Below are 27,384 nucleotides of genomic sequence, written 5' to 3'. Positions count from 1 at the left end.
CATCTTGCTACCTACCCGACACGGTGGCTCTCTGAGTTCGGACGGCCCTGAGCGCGCGGCAGGCGCGCGCCGTGATTGGTCAGTGTTTTTCGTTAATAATTCAAAAACGAAGCCCCATCCGGCATTTTCGCAAAGGAAATTGTTGTTCAGAATCGTCTCAGCTAGCCCCCATTTCCGGTTCTTACACTATTTACTGGACACCCTGTATATATATATATATATATGGAGACCCTTACCATGGGAAAGAAATTAGATACCATGTTTTGGTGATTTAAAAATATGATATATTTATTAAAGCAATGAATAATTATGTTACAAAACATTACTTTTATGGATCCACGAATTGTGCGAGTTATTGAGCCCCAACCATTTTACGTACACGTTGTTCCCCCTTCTTACTATTTTATGTCACATGTTCTTCTTCTGCGAAAAACGCAACTTTTTTGCAAGGTGTTTTAGATTACACTGAACATGTGCAAAACGTATACAATACATTTGTGGACGAACACGCGCCAAAAAACACAACCTCTGCAAAACCTATAACAGCGGATTGGCGGACACAGATTTCTGTAATATATCCCGAGCATCACCGAAAGCATCATCGGGAACAGTGATTTTTTGTAATATATCGTATGCATCACTATACACATTAACACAAAAGACGGCAGTATGGATCATGAAGAGCAGGAGCTGTACGAGCAAGCCGCTCAATTAAGGACGATGGAAGAATACAATTTATGGGAACATCGATTTGGCGACTATCTCGATTCGTTGGAGGAACGAAGCCGAATCAAGAGACTGCGACTCTCAATCGGTGAAAAACAATCATTGATTGCTCGTATCGCTAGATTAGAAAGTCTAAAAGATTCGACACGCAATCGATTTGTACATGCGGGTGCTGGACATAGTGCAAGACTCAGATGGCATGAAATTGATACGGCTTTCGTTAACCGTATATTGACCAGTGCAGTGATAAATTCTAACCACATAGAACCTCGCAATTTTCTCGAAGATGCGAGGGATATTGTAGTCGATCATGTGCGAAACATTGTGCTGAAACATGATAGTGTTAAAATAAATACTATACTTAACGGTGAATTTGTTGCTGGTAACAAATGTGCAAACAAAAGTGTTAACACGAAAAATTGTGAACTTTTTCGCTTGTCTGACCTACGCGAATGGTATGATTTACATGTCATCGAACCCATTCTAGCATCCTTAGACGAGTTTCAGGAACGCGATAGTGGGTGGGCGCTGTCGCGTATACTGAATTTAATTGTTAATGTAAATAAATATATGCCGATGCATGCAGGATGTACCGTACAATTACGGCGAGAGGTACGGCTAAAGAAAGCAGTAATCAATGTATGCTCGACGGACAATACATGTTTTGCGTGGTCGGTGGTGGCTGCTCTGTATCCAGCCGAAAGTCACGTATCTCTCGTATCGTCATATCCTCATTATACAACAGTGTTGAATATCCAGGATATTGAATTTCCAATGACATTGAACCAAATTAAAAAGTTTGAACATATCAACAACATCTCAATCAATGTCTATACCATTGAGAATAAGAAGGTGTTACCAATACGAGTCACCGATAAGAAGATGGAAAGACATGTCAATTTGTTGTATTTAGAAGGAGCAAACGACGTGGGACATTTCACATGGATTAAGAACTTATCTCGCCTCGTATGCACACAATTGAGTAAACATAATGGCAGGAAATACTTTTGTGATAGGTATGTATATAATAAATCTTTTAAATATTTTATGTTAGATAAAAATTATGTCTCTTATTGCAGATGCCTACACTACTTTAGTTCGAATGAGAAGCTGGAAGCTCACACCATGGATTGTGAGAAGATGAATGATTGCGCAATCATATTGCCAAATGATGATGGCAGTAGGTGGCTCAGCTTCAGCAACTACAACAGGAAAGAGCGTGTTCCGTTTATCGTGTATGCCGATCTGGAATGCATCCTGGAGAAAACGGATACTGATCGAGAAGCGTCAAGATACATGTACCAGCATCATCAAGTATTTAGCGTGGGATATTATGTGCGGTGCTCGTACGACGACTCGTTATCTACGTTTCAATGTCGTCGCGATCCCGATTGCGTATCATGGTTTGTGAGACAACTTCAAGATTTGTCCAATCGTGTAAAGTCCATTTTATCGATCAATGTACCCATGGAAAATTTATCAGCTGAACAATTACGAAATTTTAATACGGCAACACACTGCCATATATGCGAAACACCGTTTACGCGAGATGATATGCGGGTACGCGATCATTGCCACTTAACCGGTCGGTACAGAGGTCCTGCACATTCAAATCACAATCTAAATTATAAAGACGCGTTTGCCATCCCTATAGTCTTTCACAATTTATCCGTTTATGATTCACATTTTATTATCAAGGAGATAGCCACAGCATTTGCGGGTGATGTCACTGTATTGCCGATAACAAAAGAGAAGTACATTTCATTTACAAAATACGTTGAAAACGCGAATGAAGAATCAAACTCGCGCAAGCGCATAAAATTGCAATTCATCGATTCATTTAAATTTTTAAATACGAGTCTCGAGAAATTGGTATCTTTTCTTAGTAAAGATAAACTTGAAATTACACGATCCGAGTTTCAAAAATTATCTGCGGAAGATTTTGATTTATTGACGCGAAAAGGGGTGTTTTCGTACGAGTACATTGACTGTGTCGAAAAGTTGGACCAATCATGTTTACCATCACGCAATTCATTTTACAGTTCCTTAACTGGCGATACAGTATCCGAAAACGACTACGCACACGCTGTCAACGTGTGGAAGCGGTTCTCCATTGAAACGCTCGGCGAGTATAGCGATTTGTATCTGAAGACGGATGTCTTGCTGTTGGCTGATATTTTTGAAAATTTTCGCAATAGTTGCATCGCAAGTTATGGACTCGACCCCGCACACTATTATACTTTGCCTGGTTTTACGTGGGATGCCATGCTGAAGCATACACGTATCAATTTCGAACTTCTTACCGATATCGACATGGTCCTATTTATCGAACGTGGTATACGTGGTGGTTTGAGTCAATGTTCCAACAGACGCGCGCGAGCCAACAACAAGTACATGCAGTCGCACGATCCATCGCAACCGTCGTCATATTTAATGTATTTCGATGTAAATAATTTGTACGGCTGGGCAATGTGTCAACCATTACCATATGCCAATTTTCAGTGGGCCAACAACAAAGATGTAGATGTAATGGCCGTAGCGTTAGACTCATCGACGGGGTATATTTTGGAAGTCGACCTGGAGTATCCGCAACATCTGCATGATTCGCACACTGACCTACCGTTCTGCCCAACACATGATAAACCGCCTGGCAAGCGCCAGGAGAAGCTCCTTGCGACTCTATACGATAAGAAGCGTTACGTAATACACTATCGCAATCTGCAGCAATGTATTCGTCACGGCCTTCGCGTAACTGAAGTTCACCGCATATTACAGTTTTCCCAATCCCCATGGCTTCGCGATTACATCGAACTAAATACAAAGTTCAGAACTCTTGCTACAAACGATTTTGAGAAAAATTTATATAAGTTAATGAATAATGCAGTGTTTGGCAAAACCATGGAGAATGTGCGCAATCATGTAGATGTCAAATTAGTAACGAAATGGGGAGGGAGAGACGGTGTAGAGGCACTGATCGCTAAGCCAAATTTCCACAGTCGCAGCATATTTTCGGAAAACCTAGTTGCGATCGAACTGCATAAATTGTTCGTAAAATTTAACAAACCAATCTATGTGGGCATGTGTATACTAGATATATCTAAGATTTGTTTGTATGAATTCCATCACGATTACATGTTACCCACACATAGGAATAAATGTAAAATTATGTACACCGATACAGACAGTCTAATCTACCACATCGAGTGTGACGATATTTATGAACTTATGATACGCGATATTACCCGCTTTGACACGAGCGATTATCCCGCAGATAATCGATATGGTATTCCGCTTGCTAATAAGAAGGTACCAGGTTTAATGAAAAATGAAAATAATGGTGCGATTATGACAGAATTTGTTGGATTGAGAGCGAAAATGTATGCCATACAAGTCGATGGTAAGAAAGATACGAAAAAGGTGAAAGGTGTCAAGAGTAATGTTGTAGCGCGAACTATAACATTTGATGATTATGTGCAATGTTTGATGGGTGAGGTTGAAAAGATTTGTCACCAATCGTGTATAAGATCCATGTTGCATGAAGTGTACACGGTATTAGAAACAAAAATTGCTTTGAGTCCATACGATGACAAACGATATATTGTACCATATTCAACCAAGACGCTGCCGTGGGTGCATTATAAAATACCGCTTTAGACATACCAGTATACATATGTTTGTAACACCATAAAAGATCCAAGAACGCAAAGATTGCAGAATGCTGTGGGAGAAGCTGAGGGTATGCAATTCTACTAATGTTTGTAGATACGAGCGAGTACCACTCCCATTCTTAAGAAGACCGAGTCCTCCCCCACTCGAGTAATGCACTATATAAAGAGTTGTACGACCAGTCCATGCCATTTATAACAGAAGTGATTTGTAAGTTTTTACATAAAAAAATAAAAAAAATTTAAAAATGGTTGCTGACAAGTGGGATGAAGGTATGTAAAGCAGGAATAATTTTTATCACATTAGTTTGTACCATATTTAACAATCATAATTACAAAATATAATATTCTAATATGAACATTCTCCCCCCGCAGCAAGAGTCAGCCTAGGTGGCACTGGCTCCTATGCGGAGACAGTATTATTAGCATCCCAATACAATATTATTAGTAAAAGGTGTTGTTTATGGGGAGGCAAATGCTATCGCCGGAGAAACGAACGGCGGCGAATTTGTAAACAATGTTTAAATGCGCTGCCGCAGCATGAGGCAATTCAATATGACCGCCAACCAATGCACATTCTTGTGATGGTGTCGATGTTTGACGATGAGAACAATATACTGTATTGTAGCGAATGCAATAATGAAATATATAAATACGCAGATTCAATACACTGCATGGGATGCGTTGATGCGATTACAAAAATTCCAATGCATCGAATATCGCGACAAGCGATAATAGTCTGCGAAAATTTGCAATAGCATATACATTTTAATCATTTTATATTTTAATTATTTTATATTTTTAATCATTTTTTATATTTTTTAATCATTTTCTTAATCATTATATATATATTTTTATTTATATTTTTATGTATGTATTTTAATTATATATTTTTTCTTATTAATCCTTTTTGTAATTATAGTATGTAATAAAAACAATTTATATACATGGTATTGTGATCAGTATCTCCACATATCTCCCTTGCCCCAATTTGTTATTAATTTTACATTATGAAAAGAGTAAAAGTACTACGAAGGAGGGGAAAGAAATTGATGTAAATTACACTTTAAAACAAAAAATACATTTATTTCTGGTATTTCAACCACCAGTTGTATAATTTAAATACATTTTTGTAAAGCACAAGTCTTTTCATGGTTGTTGGATCGCAATGTATTAGCACGATCGAGATTTTTCAAACACTTGATATCTTCGTAATCGGCATCAATGATTTTAGATTTATTCTAAAGTTCATAATTTTATAAAAAGATACATTTATTTCCAGTATTTTAACCACCATTAACTAGTATGAAAGTTCATAATTTTATAAAAAAATACATTTATATCCAATATTTCAACCATCATTAATAAGTACATGTTTTTTCAGAAGCTTGCAAAAACATTAAAAGATTTTTAGACATATTCTGAAAGTACATAATTTTATAAAATTGCTAGGAAGGAGGAGGATGGGGAAATTAGATGTATTTTTTAAATGGCATAAATTGATTCAAAAAGATACATTTATTTCCAATATTTTAACCACCAATTGCATAATTTAAATACATTTTGCAAATCAAAAAAGGTACATTTATTTTTGATATTTTAACCACCAATTGTATAATTTAAATACATTTTGCATAGCACATGTCTTTTTATGGTTACCACATCGCCATGTATTTGCACAATCAAGATTTTTTAAACATTCAATATCACCATAATCAGCATCGATGTTCTCAGCATTAATATGTTCAGCCACCATGTTGGTTAACCAATCACGCTTTTGAAGCCCTTTTACATAGACGATTGGGTTTGACTCATCTACTATTGCCGATGTAATAAGCATTTTGCTCATGCTGTAGGGTACAAAACCGTCGTCCCACGACAGTCCGTGATGATTCTTCGTCACCCAAGTAGCTCGTGATTTATCGGACGCAGATAATAAACACCATGGATATGGACTTTGGAAGATATAATGCGCTAGAATGCTTCCTTTTTTCAGCACTGCCACTTCCTTTACAACAAACTCTGTGTCGCTAACGAATCCTTGTATGTCGACAAATGTTGGTACCATCATGAAAATATCTTTGAAACTATGCTGCAATGCGGTGTGTGTCCGCCTGTTATATATATATTACAAACATTGCTGATGTTACAGTTTATGTAATCTTGCGCACAACGTTGGACAGTGGACAGTATTCGACAACACGATCATGTAAAATAAGACAATAGGCGGTAGTACTTGCTGGCACGTTTTCTTTACAATCAAATTCTATTCGCACATCTATGGTAGCGCTCTTGATTGATTCGTTCTGTCTCGAACAATCGATGACTACAAACGGTCCATACAACGAAAAGTTCTCCCTGTTGCAAAGCGTTTCGTAACAGTCGTATCCATAATAAGCTTTATGAAAACGTGCATACATATCAAAAAGAATAGCATATCTGTTTTTATCAAAATCAAGATTCAAGTTATCATATGGATAAAAGTCAGAATTTAGATACAGTTTCACATTGGTCAAGTTACATTCATCGAAATTGCTTGCATCGTTAGACATGTTGTTCTTCCGACCAGTCTGCAGCGCAAAAATAACGTATCGCGGCTTCTCCAGCTGAGTTGCAGTTTTAACAGCCCATGAATGTTTTGTTGTGCTTTGCAATAATGGGTACTCGTACAGGTCCCACGAACGAAAACTCATGCTTAGGTATTGTCCGCTTTCCAAAATCCGCAACATCGATAGTTTATTCGTATCATTCAGTATAATTCGCGGCATTCGCCACTGTATCTTTAGTAATTCGATCTACGGCTCCAGCGCGGAATTTGCAATAATGCAGTTGTTATCATTGCGAGCGTGTATAAGGATGAGTTCATGTGGAGCGTTGACTACTATACGTCTGTAATCTTCGCAAAACCCCAACAGCATATTGAGCGGTACACAAAAGTTAAAGTAACCTGTCGGTATGTTTGATTGCGCGGCCCATCCAGCATTCCGTAAAATTCACGATTTGTCATATGTTGAGGACACAAATGTTTTGATGGTACTTGTTATCCCAACGTTTCTGTTACGATCGATCTCCACACCATTGAGTTCATATCGAATTTCATCAAACATAAACGCAACACAATTATTTCCGAGGAATGCATCCAACTCATTGTTTGGCTTCTTTACTATGAATCTTCCTTCAACGTATAGAAAGCTCTCACATGGTAGCGTGTATAAATCCTGCTGTTGCATAGGTATTCGTATCTCATCGTTGTGTCCAAACGTTGTGTTGGCGTATGGGTTGTACGTGTGAGTCTCAATCTTGACAATGCGGTCATCAAAGATCGGTCCGCTTCCAATGTTTAAGATATTAGTCATTTCGTACAACAAAACCCAACGATTTCAGAAATTCAACATTCGGTGCAGTAAGTTTTGTGGGTGATCGAATTGTCCTCTCGCCTGATGGTTTTAGACAGTCAATATTCGATACAGTGTGGTGTGCAAGCGATTGAATTGTCTTCTCTTTATTTTCATGCGTCGTCTGTTTCACTTGCTCCCCTTCGTTCAGCACAAGCATCTCCTACTACAGTTGTTGTCTCCGCACATGCAATCGAACGGTGATCTGTTCCCTTCGAAAATCGAGCAATTGATCGTCTTGATTCACAACGCGAATCGTCAAATCCGAAATGCTTCGTGCAGTAATCGGAAGGTAAATGATCTGTGTTGGTCTTTCCCATATCTTATATCCTGGTGGAACGGTAGGCGAAAACTCATGTATCGTGTGCGCACACTTGTTATTGCTGTAAGCGCCAGCTGTCACGTTGCATTCAATGCGAATGATATTTACATTCATTATATTGATTGATGTATCCGATTCGTGCCATTTTCGTGGTTGTAGCACCCGATTCGTTGAAAACCCCAGTAACGAGCCAATAGTATTGGGTTTGGTAAAATTTATGCTATAATTACACCTGATTTCGCTCTTCATCGTATTGTTGTTAGCTCTAAGCATCAATGGCGGGTTCCCTTCATTATCCCATGAAAGCGATCGTTGCAAATACATGTGAATGTCGTCCAGCTCATAAGATCCCTCGGGAATAATGATTTCCTTATCATCATTATCGTAGTAAAATTTATTATTTGACAAATTTACATTCGGTATTGTGTAATATGTTTCAAAGTCTATAAGACCGAGTTCGTAATCACTATTGCTCAAATCGATGGCTGGAAAATAGCTTACTGCGAGAATACTACTTTGTCCGGTGAGCGTTAGCGTCAGTGACATGTTCCAACGGATACTGGAGTTAAAGCGTACAATGATTGTCCTTAGATTGATTGTCAACAGTCAGCAGAAGCTGTAAACACAGCTGTCCACAATTGCTTTGATTATAGCGCTGACAAGGCATGTGATTATACCCGATTACACTATTCTTCAAATATTGTATCAGTTCCCTCGGTGATTGAAGATTGCCAAAACTATCAAAATGTATGGCACATGTTCCCCGTTTTGCATATGCCACCCAATGAGTACCTGATCCCTCAACAGTATCCAAATTTACGATCCCGCTCTCATTCCTGCGTACCCCATCTGTTGGTAAAGTATTGCGCATAAAAATACCTCTGAAATATGGAATACGCATACGCTTTGCCAGTTGCTGCAGTTGTATGTAGTTACGCCTTCAGGCATTTTAATTTTGATTTTTTTTTTCCTCTTTGAGACTCCTCGGCCGCGTTTGTATGACGCGAGATAAAGCCCGTGACCTACCATGGCGAGATTATGACGTTTCATTTTTTTTAGCTGACGCTGCATTGCCTTCTTATCGTTCGCGACCTTCGCGACTCCTGTCGCCCCTCCAACCAATGAGTCGGGAACCACCAATAATGGTAAAATCGGTAGGATACCGCCACGTTTTGCCGTTGGAAGTATTCGCTTCTTCACAGCACTCTTTTTTTTCTTTTTCAAACCCATGCCGAATTTTGTTTCGGCCTTCATAGTCGCCCAAACGGTTGTAGCAGCAACCTTTTCCCCGAGACTAGAATCTCTGGCGGTAATGCGTTCTCGTGCTTTTGCTGCTAGGATGTTGTCAGCTGCGTGTCGTTTTACGAGATCGTTATTTTGCGAATACGCTATATCATGCTCGCGGCATGCAGCATCCAGCGGATTGATCGCCTCGCGCCAAACGTTTCTCTAAATGTGTTCCGGGGCCACAAAACTGATAACCTGGAATATGTAATTCAATCGGAAGTGTATTTATAACGCGATTTAATAGGCCTTTCCCAATTTTTGCTGACATTCGTCACAGTTGTTTATCGATGGTGGTGGTAGACAGTCAATGTGTGTTCTGCTGACTCGACAGGTTATATTTGAATACTGATCGTTTCAGCTCTATGCATCGCTATAAATAGACCAGCACTCTTTCGAAAGTATCTTCATTTGTATAATGCTGATAAAATATGCAGTTCATACGCCAATCACCTATGATCAAAGTGACTAATCTAGACAAAAAGATACAGTCTGAGAAAGAGTTACGCAAACATGGAAATATGCTGCCGGCCTCTATACGTGGTATCATCTGCGGTCCATCGAATTGCGGCACAACGAACGTGTTGATTAGTTTGTTAGAAAGTCCGCACGGTATTCGTTTCGAAAACGTATACGTGTACTCGAAATCGTTGCACCAACCGCAATATCGATATCTAGAAAATATATTCTCATCGATAGACGAAAATGGTTATTTTACATTTTCGAATAACAGCGATGTCGTTCCGCCGAGCGATGCACTTCCGAATTCCATTTTTATCTTTGATGATGTGGCATGTGATAAGCAAAACGTGGTAAGAGAATACTTTGCAATGGGTAGGCACTCGGACGTTGACTGTTTCCATCTTTGTCAGACATATGCAAAGATACCGAAGCATCCGATACGCGACAACGCGAACCTGCTGATCATGTTCAAACAAGATGGTACAAATCTAAAACTTGTATACAACGATCATGTTAACACTGACATGTCATTTGAGAATTTCTGCAAATTGTGTACCGCTTGTTGGCAAGAAAAATATGGATTTGTAGTGATTGATAAAGACAGCGCATTATGGAATGGTCGCTATAGAAAGGGATTTAATGACTTTGCAATATCATAACATGTTCAGTTATTTCCGATACGTTGACAAAGCAGTGTTCCAACATGAGCAACAATATTGAAGATTGTGAGAGGATAACGAAACAGATTGCGAGAACGAGTGATTTGATTCGCAAAAAGTATCGTGAATTGAAAACTGGTAAAATTGAGGAAGAGATTGCGCTGGAAAAACACTTTAAGCCTGTTACTGAACCGCTGAAAGCAATTGTTGTTAACGCGACAAAAAATTATGATCTATACAATAATACAGATACCGGAAGCGAACCATTAGCCACTCCGAATATCAAGGAATTGGATAAAACACAATCAAATTACTGGCTAAATCTTTCGAAACCACTAAAAATAAAAACACCAAGATTAAGCAGTTTACTCGATATGAATCCCATGATTTCTACACCGGCCTCTACATCGATTAAGACGATGCCAACAATAAATAGCTCAGCAAGATTAAGCAGTTTACCCGATACAAATCCGATGGCCTCTACACCGATTAAGACAGTACCAACAATAAAAACCTCAGCAAGATTAAGCAGTTTACCTGGTATGAATACGATGACCTCTATACCGATTAAAACAGCACTAGCAACAAAAAGCTTAGGAAAAGAAGATACTTTTGAAAGTCCAAAAAGCTTAGCAAACGAAGATGTTTTTGACAGCCCAAAAAGCAGTTTCTGAACGTCTGTTCGAAGTCGGTTGCAAACGTCGGAAGGTGAAGAAACGTTGCGGAATCACCTAGGTCCGCTGAGTCAAAAATACATCGCGCCTGTATTACGTGGAGACATAGAGGTTGGTATGGATCATGTGTATGGCGTTTATCTCGGTAATGATGGACCGATGCTCGGTAATAAACATGTTGATGTGGACAATGCCGATAACATACTTATCGAGGGCATACGATATTCTGGTACACCCGGTCTTTATGAATTGATATTTAAGAAAATTCCAGATAACGACATTTATACTGAGGCTGATGAATGCAAATATAGGGACATACTGCTGACAACGAGTGCACATAAGTACAAGCATGATTCGTATGGTAAAACATTAGGCAACAAAGGATACAAGTATAACTATGTAATCAAGCCTTTATTGAAAGATAGAAAAGTTGGAAAGGGTGTACCAAGCTCGATGAGATTAACCAGCAACAAGATTGAATACGTTCACTGGAATGATCCTAACGAACTCGTAGATCGGCTTCGATTGCTCGAGGCTTCGCGTCAAGCTGGTCACAATGCTCACGACAATGAGATGTTATCGATTATCGAGGAACTTCGCGAGGCAGAGCTCATTATAAATTAAGCTGCACTTTGACGATACAGTCAATCATTATCAAAATGCCAATCAACAAGTTTGGGTCATCGTTTGGAACAATGGAATCATACTATCGCTGGAATGGAGTAGTGAGAAATTATGTGCGCAACAACGCTCTATGTATTGTCGGTGCCGATTATGATGCAAAGTCGCGCAAGATTCGTCGAGTAGCACCACCTGTAGAGGATGGTGACGCTATCAATAAACTATACTTGCAAGAAAACATGACATTTATAAAAAATCGTCAAGATGAATTCGACAAGAAGATGATCATGTTTCAAGATTACGTTCAGAATTTGAAAGATCAACTGAATCACTTGGAGAGGGATATTATCGAATTCCGAAATCAAATGCATCAATAGCTGGATGTTGGGACGTTGGAACGTTGGGACGTTGGGACGTTGGGACGTTGGGACGTTGGGACGTTGGGACGTTGAGGCGTTGAGATGTTGGGGTGTTGAGGTGTTGGAATGTTGGGGGCGTTAGGGCATTGAGACGTTGAACATTGATTGATAAGGTGTGTACGTTAGGTCTTCGCGTTAGTGGTGAGTCATACACGCGACCTTACACGCGATATAACAGAGGCTTCCATTACATACTCACTGTTATCGATGTGCTGAGTAAGCATGCGTGGGCTATACCCCTCAAAACCAAGAATGGAAATGAAGTTTCTACAGTGATCGGGAAGATAATCCGAGACAGTGGGAGGTATCCGAAAAATTTGCAGACCGACAAAGGAAAGGAATTTTACAACGCAAATATGCAAAAACTTTTGTCAAAATACACCATAAATCATTATTCAACGTATTCGGTGATGAAGGCGTCAGTCGTCGAGCGGTTCAATCGTACACTCAAAAACGATATGTGGAAACTGTTTACGCTTAATGGAAATTATAAATGGATTGATTCGTTGCAGCATCTCTTATCAAATTACAACGGGCGAAAGCATCGAACTATCGCTATGCGACCAATTGATGTTACACCAACAAACGCTGCTAAGCTCTTAACAATGGCGTATAATGATATAAAAATTGCCGCTCCTGCACGATTCAAAGTGGGAGATGCAGTACGCGTGAGCAAATTCAAGACAATTTTTGAAAAAAGTTACACACCGAATTGGAACACTGAAATATTTACAATCGCCGAGGTACAGAAAACTAATCTTGCAACGTAACTGCTGAAAGATATTTATGAAAAACCAATTTCTGGAGGATTCTACGAACACGAGTTGCAACGCGTTGCAAATTCCGACGTGTATCTAGTTGAAAAAGTATTGCGTAAGAAGGGGAACAATGTGTATGTAGAATGGTTGGGGCTCAATAACTCGCACAATTCGTGGATCCATAAAAGTAATGTTTTGTAATATAATTATTCATTGCTTTAATAAATATATCATATTTTTAAATCATCAAAACATGGTATCTAATTTCTTTCCCATGGTAAGGTTCTCCATATATATATATATATATTACAGAATTCTTTGCCTGTGAATGCAATGTATACGTTTTGCAGAAGTTGCGTTTTAGCACGTGTTCAGTGTAATCTAAAACGTCTTGCAAAAAAACGTTGCGCTTTTCGCAGAAGAAGAACATGCGACATAAAATAAGAATATGAATAGCGTGTACGTAAAATGATTAGGACTCAATAGCTCGCACAATTCGTGGATCCCATAAAAATTATTGGGTATAGTGTGAACGTAAAAAAAAATGATCTATGTCGCGAAGAATATTATTTGGTTGCATCATTCTGCGAATGTAATGTTATACGCTTTGCAGAAGTTGCATGTATAGACATGTTCAAGGTAATCTAAAAGACAATTTTTGCAAAAAGTTGCACTTTTCACAGAAGAAGAACACGTGATATAAAAAATTCCTCCTTCCCCACAAATGATCTATGTCGCGAAGAATATTATTTGTTTGCATCATCCTGCGAATGTAATGTTATACGCTTTGCAGAAGTTGCATGTTTAGACGTGTTCAAGGTAATCTAAAAGACATTTTTGCAAAAGTTGCACTTTTCGCAGAAGAACATGTGATATAAAAAATTCCTCCCCCCACTACGCGCCACCCGCTTCCCTGATACATATGATGCAACGTTGCATTTAGGTGCTGCACAAAATTACCACTCGTTTGATAGTATCGTCGTGAAACATTATCTATTGAATTCTACGTTCAAATTTTTTCTGAAAAAATGAATTATTGCATTCCTTGCGATACAGCATGCACAAGTAATGAGTAAGTATTATTATTACCATTTTTCTTATCCATTTTTTTCTTATCGTCATTACTTGTTGTCATTACTTACCTTTTATTCTTTATTTACTTTTCTACATGTAACAGTAGCAAGAAACAGCATTCAACGCCTCATATACAGGGAAGGAGGTTTGCCCTCACATCCACAGCATACAAGTATTTGGATATTGTAATCGGTGTAGGACCTGTATCCGCCGTGGAAATTATACTTGGCGATACTCGAGGAAATAAATTGTTGTTGTCTTACTCAACATGGATGGTGTTTATTCAGAAACGCGAGGATATCAAACAACATGTGCTATCAGCTTCTTCTCCAACATCGTTATCAATTTGTGATTTGGTGCTTACGGTTGTTGCAATGCGTGATATGAACATTGTACAAGTGAAATTGCATGATGCTTGCATGTATATGAAACCAACAACTCTATTATTTTTATACGAACTGGAACAGTGTATCGAGCATGCATATTCGTGGCTATGACAAAATACGCACTACGTTGGTGAGAAATACCAAGAATTTACAAAGATTTTAAAACGCAATAGTATTATGCGTAAACGTGATGCAGACAAAATCCTTCGTGAATATTACGACAAAAATTCGCCTGTAGATTGCGAGCTGTTGGCATATTCGCTGGATAACATTTTATATGATGCTATTAATAATTAAAAATAAAAACTGTATCTAATTTTTGTGGAATAAAATTACACAATTTATACTTGCACTGAATTGTGATAAAAAATTTAATATATTACTTTTTCGAAATAGTCAAAAGGCGTCTAATTTCTTTCCTCACCTCCTCTTTATCGACCTCTGATAATTACCTTTGATAATGACCACTTCTTTACCAGATGCATCTAATTTATCTCCCCTTCCCGTTTTATCGATACCAGGCAATTACCCTCTTTCAATTTCTAACCTCTGCTAATTACCAGCCGTTGATGTCAATTATCGATCGTTGATACTAATTACCGACCATAGATACTAATTACCAACCATAGATACTAATTACCGACCGTAGATACCAATTATTGACTGTCGGTAATAGTTACCGACCCCCCACTCCGACTGTCGCCCCCCCCCCCCCGAAGAACCCACCACGGGCATCCCACTCCAGCGCGCAGGTTCCTCCCCCGCCTCCCCTCACCCTTATCACCCCCTCACCATCATCTCCCCCCCCCCCCCCAAGATCCCCCTGTCCAGAACTCCCCTTTCCCACCAACTCTTGTTGGCCAGATCCTGGGTTTCTCCTGGTTTGGATCACGTAGTAATGTGGTACCACACTGAAACTGTCAACTAAACCTGGTCTCGATCAATATTTTAGAGGATAACACCAGTATGGTCTGGGTTAGGTCTAGGATTTGCCCACATCTGGCTCGTACTTTCGCATTTTTCGCATACTTGTTGGCCAGATCCTGGGCTTTTTCTGGTTTGGATCACGCTGTAATGTGCTACCACACAGAAGTAGTCAATTAAACCTGGTTGCTAACAATATTTTAGCAGATAACACCGCTTAGGTCTGGGTTACATCTGGTATTTGCAATCATCTTGCTCATACCTTCGCACTCTTCGCATTGTCGTTGGCCAGATCCTGAGCTTTTTCTGCTGTGGATCACGTAGTAATGAGGTACCACACTGAAACAGTCTATTAAACCTGGCCTCGATCGATATTTTAAAGTATAACACCGATTGGGTCACGTTTAGGTTTGGTATTTGCAATCATATGGCTCATACTTTCGCATTTTTCGCATACTTCTTGGCCAGATCCTGGATTTTTTTCTGGTTTGGATAACGTAATAATGTGGTACCACGCTGAAACAGTAAATTAATCCTGGATTCGACCAATATTTTAGACGATAACACCAGTATGGTCTGGGTTAGGTCTGGGTAATGCCCTCATCTGGCTCATGCTTTCGCATTTTTCGGATACTTGTTGACCAGATCCTGGGCTTTTGCAAGTTTGGATCACGTAGTAATGTGGTACCACACAGAAACAGTCACTTAAACCTGGTTGCTAACAATATTTTAGCAGATAACACCGCTTAGGTGTGGGTTAGGTCTGGTATTTGCAATCATCTGCCTCATACTTTAGCATCTTTCGCATACTTGTAGGCCAGATCCTGGGTTTTTTTTCTGGTTAGGATCACGTATTAATGTGGTGCCACACTGAAATATGCAATTCAACCTGGATTCGATCAATATTTTACAGGATAACACCGGTTGGGTCTGGGTTATTTCTGGTATTCGCAATCATCTGGCTCATACTTTCGCATTTTTCGCATACTTCTTGGCCAGATCCTGGGTTTTATTCTGATTTGGATCACGCAGTAAACGTGGTGCCAGAATGAAACAGTCAATTAAACCTGGATTCGATCAATATTTTAGACGATAACACCGGTTCGGTTTGTGTTAGGTCTGGTATTTGCAATCATCTGACCCATACATTCGCAACTTTCGCATACTTCTTGGCCAGATCCTGGGTTTCATTCTCGTATGGATAATGTAGTAATGTGCTACCCCACAGAAACAGTCAATTAAACCTGGTTTCGATCAATATTTTAGAGGATAACTCCGCTTAGGTGTGGGTTAGGTCTGGGATTTGCCCACATCTGGCTCGTACTTTCGCATTTTTCGCATACTTGTTGGCCAGATCCTGGGTTTTTTCTGGTTTGCATCACGTAGTAATGTGGTACCACACTGAAACTGTCAATTAAACCTGGTCTCGTTCAATATTTTGGAGCATAACACCGCTTAGGTGTGGGTTAGGTCTGGGATTTGCGCACATCTGGCTCATACCTTCGCACACTTCGCATTGTCGTTGGCCAGATCCTGAGCTTTTTCTGCTTTGGATCACGTAGTAATGAGGTACCACACTGAAACAGTCTATTAAACCTGGCCTCGATCGATATTTTAAAGTATAACACCGATTGGGTCACGTTTAGGTTTGGTATTTGCAATCATATGACTCATACTTTCGCATTTTTCGCATACTTCTTGGCCAGATCCTGGATTTTTTTCTGGTTTGGATAACGTAATAATGTGGTACCACGCTGAAACAGTAAATTAATCCTGGATTCGACCAATATTTTAGAGGGTAACACCGGTTAGGTCTGGGTTAGGTCTAGGATTTGCCCTCATCTGGCTCATGCTTTCGCATTTTTCGGATACTTGTTGACCAGATCCTGGGCTTTTTCGGATTTTGATCACGTAGTATTGTGGTCCCACACATAAACAGTCACTTAAACCTGGTTGCTATCAACATTTTAGTGGATAACACCGGTTAGGTCTGGGTTACGTCTGGTATTTGCCATCATCTAGTTCATACTTTCGCATTCTTCGCATACTTGTTGGCCAGATCCTGGGCTTTTTCCGGTTTGGATCACGTAGTAATGTAATACCACACTGAAACTGTCCATTAAACCTGGTTTCGATCAATATTTTAGTGGATAACACCGGTTAGGTCTGGGTTATTTCTGGTATTCGCAATCATATGACTCATACTTTCGCATTTTTCGCATACTTCTTGGCCAGATCCTGGATTTTTTTCTGGTTTGGATAACGTAATAATGTGGTACCACGCTGAAACAGTAAATTAATCCTGGATTCGACCAATATTTTAGAGGATAACACCGGTTAGGCCTGGGTTAGGTCTGGGATTTGCCCACATCTGGCTTGTACTTTCGCATTTTTCGCATACTTGTTGGCCAGATCCTGGGCTTTTTCCGGTTTGGATCACGTAGTAATGTAATACCACACTGAAACTGTCCATTAAACCTGGTTTCGATCAATATTTTAGTGGATAACACCGGTTAGGTCTGGGTTATTTCTGGTATTCGCAATCATCTGCCTCATACTTTTACATTTTTCGCATACTTGTTGGCCAGAATCTGGGCTTTTTCTGGTTAGAGTAACGTATTGTTGCGACGGATTGAAGATGCATCGTTGCGGCAACGTGAAGGCAGTTCCGCAGCGATGTCAAGCTGCCCCTACGAACGAGCGGAAGCGAGATCCCGTGACCTTCCGGGTTGCTGAGAAACCGGCAACGATTTGAAGATTAGACCTGCGATAGATCTCGTGGCGAACAAACGTATCGAAAAGCATCCTTGTTAATAAAGTTCTTAGTTGTGTTACGTTGTGCTATTTTAATTGTGTTGTAATATGCGGCGATCAACGAGTAATACTCCCCGGCGCAACAGTATTAATGTGGCACCGCTCTGAAATAGTCAATTAAACCTGGTTCCGGTTAATATTTTAAAGGATGACAAAGGTTAGGTCTCGTTTACATCTGGGATTTGCCCTCATCTGGCTCACACTTTCTCACTTTTCGCATACCTGTTGGCCTGATCCTGGGCTTCTTCTGGTTTGGATCACGTAGTAATGCGGTACCACACTGAAACAGTGAGTTACACCTGGATTAGGTCAATATTTTAGTGGATAACACCGGTTAGGTTTGTGTTAGGTGTGGTATTTGCAATCATCTGGCTCATACTTTCGCATTCTTCGCATTGTTGTTGGCCAGATCCTGGGCTTATTCTGGTTACGATCACGTAGTAATGTGGTACCACACTGAAACAGTCTATTAAACCTCGCCTCGATCAATATTTTAGAGAATAACACCGGTTGGGTCACGTTTAGGTCTGGCATTTGCCCTCATCTGGCTCATACTTTCTCATTTTTCGCATACCTGTTGGCCTGATCCTGGGCTTCTTCTGGTTTGGATCACGTAGTTATGTGGTACAACACTGAAACAGTGAATTAAACCTGCTTCCGGTTAATATTTTAATGGATAACAAAGGTTAGGTATCGTTTAGTTCTGGGATTTACCCTTATCTGGCTCACACTTTCTCATTTTTCGCATACCTGTTGGCCTGATCCTGGGCTTCTTCTGGTTGGGATCACGTAGTAATGTGGTACCAGAATGAAACAGTCAATTAAACCTTGCCTCGATCAATATTTTAGAGAATAACACCGGTTGGGTCACGTTTAGGTCTGGCATTTGCCCTCATCTGGCTCACACTTTCTCATTTTTCGCATACCTGTTGGCCTGATCCTGGGCTTCTTCTGGTTTGGATCACGTAGTAATGTGGTACCAGAATGAAACTGTCAATTAAACTTGGATTCGATCAATATTTTAGAGGATATCACAGGTCAGGTTTGTGTTAGGTCTGGTATTTGCAATCATCTGGATCGTACGTTCGCATTCTTCGCATTGTTGTTGTCCAGATCCTGGGCTTTTTCTGGAATGGATCACGTAGTAATGTGGTACCACACTGAAATAGTCAATTAAACCTGGTTCCGGTTAGTATTTTAAAGGATAACAAAGGTTAGGTCTCGTTTAGTTCTGGGATTTGCCCTCATCTGGCTCATGCTTTCTCATTTTTCACTTACCTGTTGGCCTGATCCTGGGATTTTTCTGGTTTGGATCACGTAGTAATGTGGTACCACACAGAAACAGTCACTTAAACCTGGTTGCTATAAATATTTTACCGGATAGCGCCGGTTAGGTCTGGGTTACGTCTGGTATTTGCAATCATCTGTCTCATACTTTCGCATTTTTCGCATACTTGTTGGCCTGATCCTGGGCTTCTTCTGGTTTGGATCACGTAGTAATGTGGTACCAGAATGAAACTGTCAATTAAACTTGGATTCGATCAATATTTTAGAGGATATCACAGGTCAGGTTTGTGTTAGGTCTGGTATTTGCAATCATCTGGATCGTACGTTCGCATTCTTCGCATTGTTGTTGTCCAGATCCTGGGCTTTTTCTGGAATGGATCACGTAGTAATGTGGTACCACACTGAAATAGTCAATTAAACCTGGTTCCGGTTAGTATTTTAAAGGATAACAAAGGTTAGGTCTCGTTTAGTTCTGGGATTTGCCCTCATCTGGCTCATGCTTTCTCATTTTTCACTTACCTGTTGGCCTGATCCTGGGATTTTTCTGGTTTGGATCACGTAGTAATGTGGTACCACACAGAAACAGTCACTTAAACCTGGTTGCTATAAATATTTTACCGGATAGCGCCGGTTAGGTCTGGGTTACGTCTGGTATTTGCAATCATCTGTCTCATACTTTCGCATTTTTCGCATACTTGTTGGCCAGATCCTGGGCTTTTTCTGGTTTGGATCACGTAGTAATGTGGTATCAAACTTTATCAGTCAATTAAACCTGGCCTCGACCAATATTTTAAAGGATAACAGAGGTTAGGTCTCGTTTAGGTCTGGCAGTTGCCCCCATCTGGCTCATACTTTCGCATTCTTTGCATACTTGTTGGCCAGAACCTGTGCTTTTTCTGGTTAGGATCACGTATTAATGTGGCACCGCTCTGAAATAGTCAATTAAACCTGGTTCCGGTTAATATTGTTGCGACGGTATGAAGATGCCGCGCAATACCGCGAAATTGCATCGTCGCAATGGTATGAAGAGGCTTCGCTATGAGGTGAAGCTGCCACACAAAAACGAGCGGATGCGTGATCCCGATCCTTCCGGATGCTGAGAAACCGGCAACGATTTGAAGATTAGAATTACGACAGATCGCAAGGCGAACAAACGTATCGAAAAGCACTCTTGTTAATAAAGTTCTTAGTTTGCATTAGTTGTGCTATTTTAATTGTGTTATAATATGAGGCGATCGACGAGCAATACTCCCCGGCGCAACAGTGGTGTCAGAAGCGGGATGTCGACCCGATCTACCGCCGGGGAGGGAGAGGCCGTTCCTTCCTTGGATCTGTTGTTCGGGGGCCTGCAGAGGAGCCTCGCGGCGCAGTTCCAGGAGCAGCAGAGAACTTTCGAGTCCAGGTGGGAAGAGGATCGGAAGCGGACCGAAGAGAGGCAGGCCGCGAAGGAGGCTGCTGTGGAAGGAAGGATAAGGCCATGGAAGACCGTTATCAGGTGCTTTCAGAGAATTTTAAGAGTGTGATCGATAACCTGTCGGCCGCGGCGTTCCGTAGCGAGGATCGCGAGTCCAGCCTTGTTAATAATTTTGTTAGGGATAATCCTGTTGTTGCTGGACTCGCGATGCCTTCCACTTCGCAGTCGGCTCCTCCGTTGGAAGCGAGTGGTGGATTTCTGGGGTACGTCCTGAAACCACCAGCGTTTGATGGGAGAGCTTGTTGGGAGGAGTACCGGGTGCAATTTGAGGCGATTGCGAAGGCGAATGGATGGGATGCACCAAGGAAGGCTTTGGCCTTGGTCGCATGTCTGGAGGGGCCCGCTCGGAGTGTTTTGACTACCCTTTCCGAGGAGTTGCGTTACGATTTTGGTGTCTTGGTTTCCGCTTTGGAGTTCCGTTTCGGAACCAAGAATTTCGCGAATCTAAATTACGTGAAATTCCAAAATTATACTCAACGGAAGGGGGAGTCGATTTCTGATTTGGCTTCGGAGATTGAGAGGTTGGCGCAGGCTTCCTTTTGTGATTGCCCAATGGAAGTCAGGGATAAGCTGGCCGCCTCTCAGTTCGTCTCCGCCCTGGCCAATGAGGAAATGAGGAGGGCGCTGAGGCTGGGCGGTTTCACTACTCTCAGGGCGGCTGTGATCAGAGCCCTGGTGATTGAGGCCGTCGAGTCTGTGGCCCCTGGTCCTTGCCGTGTTAAGGACTGCATTCAGAGTGTCACTTGTTTTCCCAAGGGGAAGTTGGAGAAGAAGACTGCTGAGAAGCCGGTCTCGGAGTGCTGGAACTGCGACAGGAGGGACATTTACAGCGGAATTGCCCGAAGAAGAGGAGGAGAGAAGAGGCCCCCTAGAAGAAGGGAAACTGGAAGAAGTTGGCGTAGTGGGGCTCCCGCCGACTTCGTCTTCATCCGCCCCCGTCGTGCGCAGGATCGCTGTCAAGGATTGTTCTTCCGTCGAGGCGGGAGAGTCTCGCAAGAGGAGATATCCGGACGAAGAAGAGGATACACCGGAAAAGGGGGACTGAAAGCGAGAGGCCCATGGAGTGTTGGAACTGCGGGGAAACGGGACCTATGCGGTGGAACTGCCCTAGAAAGTACCAGCAGAAGGCGGCGTAGAAGGAGAATTGTTCCGCGTTGAAGGAATCGCCGAGATGATTTGGAAAATGAATCATCGTCATGGTCAGCAGTCTGCAATGGAAGGACCTTTTAAGAAGGGAAGAGGAGCACCCTTTGGAGGGATAAGGCTCGCCGGAGCACCTTCTGATGGGATGGCGCTCGGCGGGGCATCTTTTGGAAGGATAGGGCTCGTGGGAGCACTTTTCGAAGGGATAAGGCTCGTCGCAGCACCCTTTGAAGGGATAGGGCTCGCCAGAGCACCTTCTAGAGGGATGGCGCTCGTCGGGGCATCTTTCGGGAGGATAGGGCTTATGGGAGCACCTTCTGAAGGGAAAGCGCTCTATGTTATGGGTTCCCTGCCAAGGTCTGTGCTGAAGGTGACAACAAGAAGGCGATGTGAAGAATCGGCTGGATAAGTTGGGTTTCCGTATAGTCCGTTTCTAGAAGTCCAAACCAAGGGTTGTGCATGTGAATCGACTGGCTCGGTACGATTCACGAGAGGCCCCCTGCGAAGATATTGCAAGGTGAGGATCAAGGAAGATGGCCGACATCTTCGCCCAAGAAGAGGACGTTTCATCGCAGAAGGTGAGGATCGGGTTTTCTCACCGGCCGCGGAGGACTCTCCATTTCCGCAGGTCAGAACGGCCGGGGAAGTGCGATTCTCCCCGGGGAGGGTCGCCCCCCAGTCATGCTCGACTCTAATAGCGGAGTGGGGCACAGACGGTCGGACGGTGGAATTGTGGTATGTTCCACAACCGATCTTCGAGGAAATTCTCCTTGGAGATTGGGGAACATCCCATGGGAAGTTCTCTCGTGAGGTTGGGGGGGAATCCGCATCCGAGAAGACATCAAGAAAGAAGTACGCAAGTCGTAAGAGTCAAGAGGAGGGCGAGGAGCGGTCGGGATTTAAGTTCCATCCAGAGGAACCACACAAAGGACTTACACCGGCGCCTTGCTCAAGGTTTTTGAGTGGTTTTCCTTGGGACGAAGGACGAATGTCAAGGCGCTGACAGTCTGATAAAGGCCACTCAGGTAATGTTCGACCTATTAGTGTATCTACTTTACAGACAGAGGTGTACAGGTTCGACGCAGCTACGCGACAACCCGGAGGTTAGGAGACTACGGGTGAAGTTGGCTGCTCGAACGGAATTTGCAGCGGTCGGGACGACCGCTCTGAGGGAAGAGGGAGCAGTGTTGCGACGGTACGAAGATGCCGCACAATACCGCGAAATTGCATCGCCGCAATGGTGTGAAGAGGCTTCGCGATGAGGTGAAGTTGCCACACAAAAACGAACGGATGCGAGATCCCGAGCCTTCCGGTTGCTGAGAAACCGGCAACGATTTGAAGATTAGAATTACGACAGATCGCAAGGCGAACAAACGTATCGAAAAGCACTCTTGTTAATAAAGTTCTTAGTTTGCATTAGTTGTGCTATTTTAATTGTGTTATAATATGAGGCGATCGACGAGCAATACTCCCCGGCGCAACAATATTTTAATGGATAACAAAGGCTAGGTCACGTTTAGGTCTTGGATATGCACTCATCTGGCTCATACTTTCGCATTTTTCGCATACTTGTTGGCCAGATCCTGGACTTTTGCAGGTTTGGATCACGTAGTAATGTGGTACCATGCAGAAACAGTCACTTAAACCTGGTTGCTATCAATATATTGGCGGATAACACCGGTTAGGTCTGGGTTACGCCTGGTATTTGCAATCATCTGGCCCATACTTTCGCTTTTTTCGCATACTTGTTGGCCAGATCCAGGGCTTTTCCAGGTTTGGTTAACGTAGTAATGCGATACTACCCCGAAACAGGCAATTAAACCTGGTTGCGATTAATATCTTACAGGATAACGCCGGTTAGGTCTGGGTTAGGTCCGGTATTTGCCATTATCTAGCTCATAGATTCGCATACTTGATGGCCAGATCCTGGGCATCTTCTGGTTAGCATAACGTATTAATATGGCACCGAACATCAATAGACAATTAAACCTGGTTCCGGTTAATATTCTAAAGGATAACAAAGGTTAGGTCTCCTTTAGTTCAGGGATTTGCCCTCACCTGGCTCGTACTTTCGCATTTTTCGCATACTTGTTCGCCAGATCCTGGGTTTTTTCTGGTTTGGATCACGTAGTAATGTGGTACCACACTGAAGCAGACTATTAAACCTGGTTTCGATCAATACTTCAGAGGATAACGGAGGTTAGGTCTCGTTTAGGTCTGGGATTTGCCCTCATCTGGCTCATACTTTCTCATCTTTCGCATACCTGTTGGCCTGATCCTGGGGTTTTTCTGGTTTGGATCACGTAGTAATGTGGTACCACACTGAAACAGTCTATTAAACCTGGCCTCGATCAATATTTTAAAGTATAACACCGGTTGGGTCACGTTTAGGTCTTGGATTTGCCCTCATCTGGCTCATACTTTCGCATTTTTCGCATACTTCTTGGCCAGAAGTATGAGCCAGATGCGGGTATAACCCAGACCTAACCCTGCCAAACCGGTGTTATCCTCTAAAATATTCATCGAAACCAGGCTTAATTGACTGTTTCAGTCTGGTACCACATTACTACGTGATTCAAACCAGAGAAAACCCTGGATCTGGCCAACAAGTACGAGAAAAATGCGAAAGTATAAGCCAGATGAGAGCAAATCCCAGATCTAACCCAGACCTAACCGGCGTTATCCTCTAAAATATTGGTCGAGGCCAGGTTTCATTGATTGTTCCTGTGTGGCACCGCATTACTACGTTATTCAAACCAGAAAAAACCCTGGATCTGGCCAACAACTATGAGAAAATTGCGATAGTCTGAGCCAGGTGAGAGCAAATCTCAGACCTAACCCAGATCTAACCAGCGTTATCCTCTAAAATATTGATCGAAACCAGGTTTAATCGACTGTTTCAGTGTGGTACCACATTACAGCTTGATCCAAACCGGAGAAAACCCAGGATCTGGCCAACAAGTTTGCGAAAAATGCGAAAGTATGAGCCAGATGAGATCAAATCCTAGACCTAACCCAGACGTAACATGCGTTATCCTCTAAAATATTGATCGAGACCAGGTTTAATCGACTGTTTCAGTGTGGTACCACATTACTGCGTGATCCAAACCAGAGAAAACTCAGGATCTGGCCAACAAGTATGCGAAAAATGCGAAAGTATGAGCCAGATGGGGGCAAATCCCAGTCTTACTTTTTTTTTTTTTTTTTTTTTTCGTCGTGGGGAAAATCTTCGAAAGACTCCCTCCCACCTCCTTGGGGAGAGGTGGGAGGGGTGTGTGGGATTCCCCGCGCCCGTACAACGACAGGCGCGGGACCTACCCACTAAAAACCCCACGGTGACCCTTCGGCACGCTTTGGGAGGATACCGGGAATCGCTCGAAGCATTCTTCCGGTATCCTCCCCGTGCCCGCGCTATCGCGCCCATCCCCCGGATCCCAGTCTTACTTGCTTACAAGCTTACTGCCTGCTTACTATCTAACTGCTTGCTGACAAGCTTACTGGTTGTTTACTAGCTTCCGCCTCGCCTACTAGCTCACTGCTTGCTTACTGGCTTACCGGTAGCTTACTTACTTTTTTTTTTTTTTTTTTTTTTTTTTTTGTCGTGGGGAAAATCTTCGAAAGACTCCCTCCCACCTCTTTGGGGAGAGGCGGGAGGGTTGTGTGGGATTCCCCGCGCCCGTAGAATGACGGGCGCGGGACCTACCCACTAAAAACCCCACAAACGGTCCCCCCGGCAGACACACTTTCTCATAGCGGCAGGACGGGGCCACTCCATCCCGCCGCCATCCGTCCCGGGGTAGCTTACTTACTTGCTTCTTGCTTGCTAGCCTGCTGCTTGCTTTCGGGCTAACTGCTTGCTTACTAGCTTACTACGTGCTCCCTAGATAACTGTATTCTCACCATCTTACTGCTTGCCTACAAGTCTACTGGCTTACAAGTCTACTGGCTGGTCACTAGTTTACTGCTTGCTCAATAGCTAATTGCTTTCTTACTAGCCTGCTGCTTGCTTTCTAGCTTACAGGTTGCAGACTAGCTTGCTGCATGCTTTCTAGCTTACCGCTTGCCTACTGGCCTCCTGCTTCCTCTATACCTTCCTCCTGGCTTGCTCGCTTCCTGTTTGCTTACTAGCTTGCTGCTTGCTTACTAGCTTAATGCTAGCTTACGCACCTACTGCTTGCTTACTAGCTCACTGCTTGCTTACTAGCTTGCTGCTTGCTCACTAGCTTACTTTTTTTTTTTTTTTTATATTGCAAGCCTAATTGAATCCCCCCATAGGGGGTTATAAAGCTATACATTAGTAATATATGTATATCTTACTGTTAAGCATTAAGAATATCGGATCCGTGGGACACATTAGGTAAATAACACATAAGTACATCACTTTAAATCTTTAAATTACATTGCTTGAAAAAATTGAAAAGAAAATAACATGCCTGAATATTCGGTTCATAAAGTAACGATCTGATATTTAAGGGTGGAAACAATTTGAGCTTCCTTAATTTTTTCATGAGATCAACTCTTTGTGATTCAAACAAGGTACATTGCCAAATGGTATGGTTAAGATCTTGAACCTCATTACCGCAGTTACATTTGGGATCATCTATTATGTGTAGTCGTGAAAGAGATGCTGCAAGATGATAGTGACCTGCTCTACAACGATTGAATGTGACAATAAATTGCCGTGATAAACCTCTACCCGAGAACCATGGTGCAGTAACATCTCTAACATAATACTGAAAGTATTCCTTGCCTTTAAATTGACCCTGCTGCATTGTGAAATCACTAGTACTTTGTCTACATTTGTGTTTAATAAATACCCGTAAATCAGGAAATGGAATGACAATACTCTTATTAGCTCGTTCTAGTGTAGCCGACTTAGCTACGGCGTCAGCCTCATCATTTCCAACAATGCCTGAATGGGACGGAATCCAAACAAATTCTATACTGCTATTATTTGATGTGCTTTTCTTAAACTTAAAGTATTTCTTCTTAATTTCATAAATATAGAAGTTGGTCATTATATTAATCTTTGACCTTTGTAGACATAACAGGACACTGAGAGAATCGGTAAATATTTTATAATTTTGGTTTGTGTCCAAAAGAGCAATGTCAAGAACATCAATTCAGTCTCGCGTCAACCGTATAACTGTGTAGACGTGCTACAACGGCTCCGCCGCGTGTGCCATACGTACAGTGCAAGTGTACTAGTGAAAGTGTTATAAACAAGACACTCGTGTTAGTGCCTTCGCAATAATCGGCTCCGTATACTCGTATACGGAATAAAGCCAACCTCAATG

The 27,384-nt window shown here is 42.0% G+C and overlaps 1 protein-coding gene across 1 annotated transcript; it reads left to right on the top strand.

The window, feature by feature from the left end:
- Positions 1 to 1,302: 1,302 nt before the first annotated feature.
- On the top strand, positions 1,303 to 26,750 carry LOC143344538 (uncharacterized). The gene is made up of 3 exons (XM_076770674.1): positions 1,303 to 1,742; positions 1,806 to 2,282; positions 26,672 to 26,750. Exons 1-3 carry the CDS (start codon positions 1,303 to 1,305, stop codon positions 26,748 to 26,750), a joined length of 996 nt encoding a protein of 331 aa, XP_076626789.1.
- Positions 26,751 to 27,384: the final 634 nt, after the last annotated feature.

The sequence above is a fragment of the Colletes latitarsis genome, chromosome 8 (assembly GCF_051014445.1).
Source record: "Colletes latitarsis isolate SP2378_abdomen chromosome 8, iyColLati1, whole genome shotgun sequence".
Classification (NCBI taxonomy): Eukaryota; Metazoa; Arthropoda; class Insecta; order Hymenoptera; family Colletidae; genus Colletes; species Colletes latitarsis.
Note: the sequence above shows the minus strand (reverse complement) of the source record. Positions and strands in the feature narration are given on the sequence as shown.

Excerpts from the sequence above, each read along its gene's own strand:
- LOC143344538 (XM_076770674.1), top strand. The coding sequence starts at position 1,303 with ATGCATGCAGGATGTACCGTACAATTACGGCGAGAGGTACGGCTAAAG. Across the intron at positions 1,743-1,805 it reads AGGAAATACTTTTGTGATAG|ATGCCTACACTACTTTAGTT; the intron begins GTATGTATATAA and ends CTCTTATTGCAG. Across the intron at positions 2,283-26,671 it reads CCGTTTACGCGAGATGATAT|TTACATTTGGGATCATCTAT; the intron begins GCGGGTACGCGA and ends TCATTACCGCAG.